The following is a 6,789-nucleotide window of genomic DNA, read 5'->3' as shown; positions in this document are numbered from 1 at the left end:
ATTTTTTTTTTTTTAAGTAAACAACTCAAATATTATAAAATTTGTGAGTCGAACTCACAACCTCCTTCTTATTAAGGAAGAGACTATGCCGCTCGACCAAATGATACTCAGCAGTAAAGACACAAATTGACGTAATTATTATCGTTAGAAAAATCAAAATCATTAATTACCTTGACATCTATGGCAATATATAATATTGCCATTTATTAATTCAGTTAACCAATTCAATTTAATAAATATTAATTATATAAAATATAGTAGGCACATATCTTCCTATTTACTTTTTGGTTTCTCTTACCTGTCAAGTACGTGAGGAAACGTGGCTCTGTCAGATTGGCTAAGTGGGGTTCACATATATAGAATAAAATAATTGTATGCAACTTTAACCACTGCAGCAGTGCAACACATGAAAATACAAGATTTGTCCAAACTTTGTGCGGGGTTCGGACCCCGTCGGGCTTGAATACAGGTCTGCCCTTGAGATCGATCATGATTCATCTCTAGAGTATGAGAAAATGAGAAACATGTCCGTGGCAACAAATCTTGATACTTATGCATGCATTGGGTTACTTATGTTATTTGCAGAAGACTGATTTTATCAAACAAGTGTGGCTCGTGGATTATCCTCTTACCGATACTGTCTCAACTTAACCATTTTTAAGGCGTTGGGTTTTAATCATAAAAGGCTTCGGTACAATTGGGTATGATCCACCTACATATAAGTTATATTTTATTTGTTATTTTTCTAATGTGGAATATCTCCTTTCCAACACGTCCCCTCATGTGCAACCTGACTCAAGGTCTGCACGTGAATCTGTGTCACCTTCTCCTCTCGAACACAAACCCTCACGTGCAACATAACAGTCTACACGTGTCTGTCTAAACCAATCAACCCGACCAACTTGGCCCACATTGGACAATTTGGTGACAATCCAATCAGACATCTTCTAATGACAAGGCATGACACCCAAAGCTTGGTTAGTCTGGCACCTAAGCTTAGCCCATCCCCAACTAGGACGCAACTAGAGAGGGACCCGCTCTAATATCATGTCAAGCATTGAGAAGCGTGGGCCATGGATCATCTTCATGCTGATACTGTCCCAACTTAACTTCCTTTAAGGTGTTAGGTTTTAATTACAAAATTAAGGTCTCGATACAATTGGGTATAATCCACCCACATATAAGTTATATTTTATTTGTCACTTTTCTGACGTGAGATTTCTCCTCTCCAGCACGCCCCCTCACGTGCAACCTGACTCAAGGTTTGCACGTGAATCTATGTCACCCTCTCCTCTCGAACACGAACCCTCACGTGCAACATAACAGTCTACACATGTCTATCTAAACGTCATCTCCCGCATGGCTCGTGCCATTCTCATTAGTGCTCATATGCCTAAATATCTTTGGGGTGATGTTGGAAATGCTTCTGCTCATCTTATCAATCGTCTTTCGTTTAGGAACATGAACAAAAACAACACAACCAAAGACACAGGCGGGAAGATTATGAAATAAGGGAATAGGAACATGAGATGCAAGAACGTCAAAAGGTTGTCCAAACACAGTACAATAGCACCATCAAATTATTTTGTTTAGAGAATTAAAGACGAAAAGCTAGAAAGACGTCATCTTTGGTTTTAAGAAGAGCAACCCATGACAATCTTGTGCAATCATCAACAAACAATACAAAGTACCTCATACCCGACACAATAGGCTCTCTAGAAAGTCCCCATACATTAGAAGGAATAATTTCAAAAGGACTACCACTTTTAGAAAAACTCAGAGAATAAGTAGCACGATGACTCTTAGCTATAACACATGTTTCAGAACGCAAAGCAGACTCATTAACACCAATAAATAAAGAAGGCGTGGATTTTTCATAAGGCTAAAAGATTGGTGTCCAAATCGGCGATGCAACAACCAAATTTCACTTAGCTAGATAGAACTCGAAGTCAAAGCGATGCTAGATTGTGCTCCTGGCTTCTCTCTTGCGTGTTTGATCCAAATGAAACAATCTGCCCCTCAAATACCCCCGACTGATTAGCTCTCTAGTGAGAAGATCCTGAAAAATCACATACATAGGATAAAAGGTTACAGAACATCGAGACTCAGTGTTCATTTGGGGTACAGATATCAAGTGATGTGACAAATCAAGTACATATAAAACATTATGGAGTTCTAAATTAGGAGTAATACGGACTGACCATATCCGTAACACAGGAAAAGCCTTACCATTGGCATTCGGTGGGGAGGATAACTCAGTAAAATAAGATTTATCATAAGTCCTACGTCTCGAAAGACCTTCGCAAGACCATTCAAAGTGTAATCCTATGACAGAAATCAAAATGTAAAAACCGTATGCTTCCACTTGGAGCTTAACATGTTTCTACTAGACCGACCAGACTGTGTAGGTAGGGCGGGTGTTGTACTTGTGACCATTTGTTGTAAAAATTCCTCGTGTATTTTATGACAGAAATCAAAATGTAAAACCGCATTTTCTCAGCACCACACGAACAAGTGAAATGACAAAAATGGCCATAGTTCTTAACAAACTCTTTGTTGTCTCTGCATGTAAATATGTCTGAAAAGAAGGGTAATCTTAACTAATTAATTCGAGCGCGCGATTGTGCCTCCCCTCCCCTGCCTGTAACTGACAAACAAACAGCATCTGCAACAAACTCACCACTCCCTAAAACCTCTCTGTCTCTCTCTCTCAAACCCTTCTTCTTCTTGTTCTTGAAGAAAACATAACATTTCAAGAAAACCGTCCAAGAAAGAGTAGAGGAAGATGATGATCCCAACCCTGGAAGCCAGCAAGAAGAGGAAGCGAAGGCCAAAGGTGTATGGGTTTCACTCGTTTGGGGAACCCGGTTACCCAATTCTCCCATTGGGTCCCTTCCGTGATAACATTCGTCTCTTTCTTCAGCAATGCGCAGAGCTTGAGAGTTACAGCCTTCTCGGCATGCCCGTTTGGTGCACTCTTCTTGTTCATGACGACCGCAGCCTTGTTCTTCCTCTCTACACCATTGAAGAGAACGTCAAGGACTCTGACAACCCCTTCTGCGATCACTGCCGTTGTACTGGTAACAACCCCCTTCTTCCTTCTTGCTTCCATTTCTCAATTGGGTTTCTGCTCTTTTTTCTGGGTTTTGCTTCCATTCCTGAATTGGGTTTCTGCTTTTTATGGGTTTCAGGGTTTTGGGGGTTTAGGGTTTTGCTTCCATTCCTGAATTGGGTTTTGGAATTCCTGAAGTGGGTTTGTGCTGATTCTGGTGTGAGGTTTGAGATTGAGAATTGAAAATTGAAAATTGGGGGTTTCGCAAAGTTTGTTGCTTTTCATTTTGTGCATTCCATTCTGTAATGTACTTCAATTTTAGGAAGTTATCAAGAAAGTATATGATTTGTTCCTTGGGTAAATCAAGAAAGTTATCTGGGTCTTCGTTTTGCTTCCATTCCTGTAAATCTAGAAACCTTTAAGTCAAAAAACGATGACAATTACAATTTATGCGACTAGAAGTTATGAACAATCTTAGCTGTTAAACGATAAGAGCACTCTATGTAGTATACAGTTGTGTATTCTTTATGAGCACTCTACTCTGTTAATGTACTTGAACAAGAGTGCATCGAGAGAGTCCTGTGTCTCAGACTATTGGGTTCTGAAAAATGTATAGAAGAAAACATCCAAGTCGGATATCTAGGAAGAAAATAAGATAATTTCAGATAGTTAGTAGTCCAAAACCATAGGGGAGTTCTTCAGTTTCATTAATGCTGTGAATGAGTTGTACTTTGCATCTTTCCTAAACAAGTGATTTCCCCTATGCAATGGATTATCAATAAATCGGGGAAAAACTAGTGCTAGTCATTTCAGTGTCTTTTCTTTTTCACGTATAGTCACTGATGTGGTTATCCCGTCTGTATTTTATAGTTCCTGTTCTATTTAATGAAATTTCATTCCTGTAAATATAGAAATCGTTGGTTATCCAGTCGTCAAGCTTTAGTCTACTACATTATTCTATTCTCTTTACTGTACCATTGTCATTGCAGCTTCTGTGTTGTGCCATCTTCAGCTTACTTCTGAGTTTCTCCTTTGGTTGGGACATGACATGTTGTTATTGTTGTTTAGGCTGGAGTAACCATTTCGTATCAAAGAGAAAGTACCACATGATAATTCCAATGAATGATGACTGGAATAAGCCTTTGGATGATGATATCTTTGATCTTTCAACACATCTCTTACATGGGTTAATTCACTGTAATGGGTTTGCTCATTTGCTATGCATCAATGGACATGAAGGTGGTTCTAAGCATCTTTGTGGCAGAGAGCTCATGGATCTTTGGGATCGGATCTGCCTTAGTCTTCGAACCAGGTTATATAAAAGGCCTTTATCTCATATCCTGCTGTTATGTTATTGAAAATAAAGGAATTGGTTTTGATGCAGTGATATCTTTGCAGGAAAATCACAGTCGAAGATGCCTCAAAAAAGCGGTCCATGGAACTTCGCCTGCTACATGGAGTTGCTTATGGACATCCTTGGTTTGGTAGATGGGGTTACAAATTTTGCCATGGAAGCTTTGGGGTCAAGGAGCACATCTATAATAGAGCACTGGAGATTCTCAGCTCATTAGAACTTGAAAAGATCATCCAAGATTTTAGTGACATGGACCAGTATGAAGAGCTGAAGAAAATTGTTCGTTACTACAGATATTTGAGTGAGACACAGTTGGTTACTATCAAAGATCTTCTCAGATTTATGCTTACTGTCAAGGCTTGCTTTCCCGCAAAGAGAAACTCCCTACTTCCTACTGCCAAACCTGCAGATGTGATGGAGAAAGCAAGACCTGCAACCAGAGAATCTCTCAAGATCAAGCCTCCGATGAAGGAAAAGTCTTCTAAGTATAGGAAGTTTTCTACTGTCGTTTCTCACATGGATAGCAGATGGCCTGCCAAAAGACTAGAGTTTGCAGCAGATGTGATTGTGAGCGCATTGAAAGAAAAGAAAGAGAAGGATTTTAAAAATGGTGGGATGGCCCGGCAAGATGTTCGAGATGCAGCTAGGTTGCATATTGGAGATACAGGTTTGTTGGATTATGTGCTGAAATCACTGAACAATGTGATTGTTGGGAATCAGGTTGTCTGCCGTTCGGTGAACCCAACAACTCGGATTTTGGAATATACGGTTCATGATCTTGATGATGATGATAAAGTTTCTGAACCTGAGAAAGAGATACTTCCCCCACCCCCTCAAGCAGCAGCTCCAGTTTCTGGGATTGATGTTTACAGTGATGTTCTTTATTTGTATGAGCATGTGCTGTTGGGATATCCAGAATCTGGATTGGTAGAGTTGGCTACACAAGCAGTATTGGACAGTAAGCACTTCGTAAAGGAATGTTCAGTTAGGGATGATACAGAGAAGTTACTGACACTGTTTTGCCAAATATTGCCAAGTTTCACTGATAAGGAAATTGATTTCAAGAGGGATTTGCCTCCAGGTGAGATAGTGGTAATGCCGCTGAATGCAACTGTTGGAGAGCTAAAGCAGGAAGCTGAGAATGCACTGAGGGATACATATTGTATGACTGAACAGTTTGTGGTGACGGAAATTAAAGGCTTGGAGGAATCAGATGATATGGACGTACTTGCCGGAACAGTTCAATCAGGTACAGAGGTTGGAGTGAGAGGGAGTGGGATTGATTTAGACACACCTTTGAGGTACCAAGGGGGATCGGACACTTGGATGGTGAGATGTGAATGTGGGGCTACAGATGATGATGGTGAAAGGATGGTGGCCTGTGATATATGTGAAGTGTGGCAGCATACACGCTGCTGTGGAATGGAGGATGCTGATGAAGTCCCACGTCTGTTCATTTGCTCAACATGTTATGTTTCACTTGTGCCCCCTAAAACTGAACCAGCTGCACTCAGATTTGACTGCTCCACTGCTTTTCTGGAATGGAGACACTGAAGATGGACCCAGGTTTGGGTACTTATACTTTTGCTGATAAAAATGACTGTCAAACTGTAAATGCGTACAGATGGTGCATTTTTGTTTCTTCAATAGTGTAGACAAGTAAATGTCATGTTAAATAGCTCATTGTTTTGAACAGATAAAGGATCATCAATACAGAATTCTTTTAACTCTCTTCTAGCAGAATCATGGTATCAGAGCTTTGGCTCTTGATCCTGATGCTTTCTATGCTTATGGTTTCTACTTCTAAGTACTCACTTCCGCATTTACTTCGTTCTCAAGCTTTGAAGTTTAGAAAATCTAGATCTGATTATTAGTACATTTATGGTACTCGATTGTGTTCTATTTTTGTTGTTGAGCTGAATCAAGTATAGCCTTTGGAGATTTATGAGATTTGGAAGTTTTTCAGTGCTATATTGCTGTAGATCTAAGCATGTGTTAATATGCTTGAGATTTCATACGAGACGAAGATGAGGTTTTCTAGTCTAAAGCTTCGCTTACAGGATTTGATGCATTTGCTTGGTGATTGAGCTAAGGTGCAGAATTTTTCCAGTCTAAAGCTTCGCTTAGAGGATTTGATGCATTTGCTTGGTGATTGAGCTAAGGTGCAGAATTTTGGTGACTATTTTGTGGTTCTGATTTGTTTACTTGTGTGGATTTGATGATAGTAGAAGATAAATTTGCTGCTGATTGTTGAGATGATGATAATAGAAGATAAACTGTTGATGAGATGCTATTGTTTGTGATTTTTCTCATAATAGAAGATACAAGTGTGCTTATGATCTCAGAAGAGTATTAATTCTCTATATGTGTTGATTTTGTGGTG

The 6,789-nt window shown here is 39.7% G+C and overlaps 1 protein-coding gene across 1 annotated transcript; it reads left to right on the top strand.

The window, feature by feature from the left end:
• The first annotated feature begins 2,785 nt into the window (after positions 1 to 2,785).
• Positions 2,786 to 6,141, top strand: LOC101298938 (PHD finger protein MALE MEIOCYTE DEATH 1-like). The gene is made up of 3 exons (XM_004288545.1): positions 2,786 to 3,080; positions 4,121 to 4,364; positions 4,451 to 6,141. The coding sequence occupies exons 1-3, from the start codon at positions 2,786 to 2,788 to the stop codon at positions 5,958 to 5,960; spliced, it is 2,049 nt and encodes a 682-aa protein (XP_004288593.1). The 3' UTR covers positions 5,961 to 6,141.
• Positions 6,142 to 6,789: the final 648 nt, after the last annotated feature.

This window comes from Fragaria vesca, linkage group LG1 (assembly GCF_000184155.1).
Source record: "Fragaria vesca subsp. vesca linkage group LG1, FraVesHawaii_1.0, whole genome shotgun sequence".
In the NCBI taxonomy this organism is placed as follows: Eukaryota; Viridiplantae; Streptophyta; class Magnoliopsida; order Rosales; family Rosaceae; genus Fragaria; species Fragaria vesca.
Note: the sequence above shows the minus strand (reverse complement) of the source record. Positions and strands in the feature narration are given on the sequence as shown.

Bases quoted from the DNA above. Each gene is read 5' to 3' on its own strand.
- LOC101298938 (XM_004288545.1), top strand. From the start codon at position 2,786: ATGATGATCCCAACCCTGGAAGCCAGCAAGAAGAGGAAGCGAAGGCCA. The intron at 3,081-4,120 runs GTAACAACCCCC...ATTGTTGTTTAG, and splicing joins CGATCACTGCCGTTGTACTG to GCTGGAGTAACCATTTCGTA. The intron at 4,365-4,450 runs GTTATATAAAAG...ATATCTTTGCAG, and splicing joins TGCCTTAGTCTTCGAACCAG to GAAAATCACAGTCGAAGATG.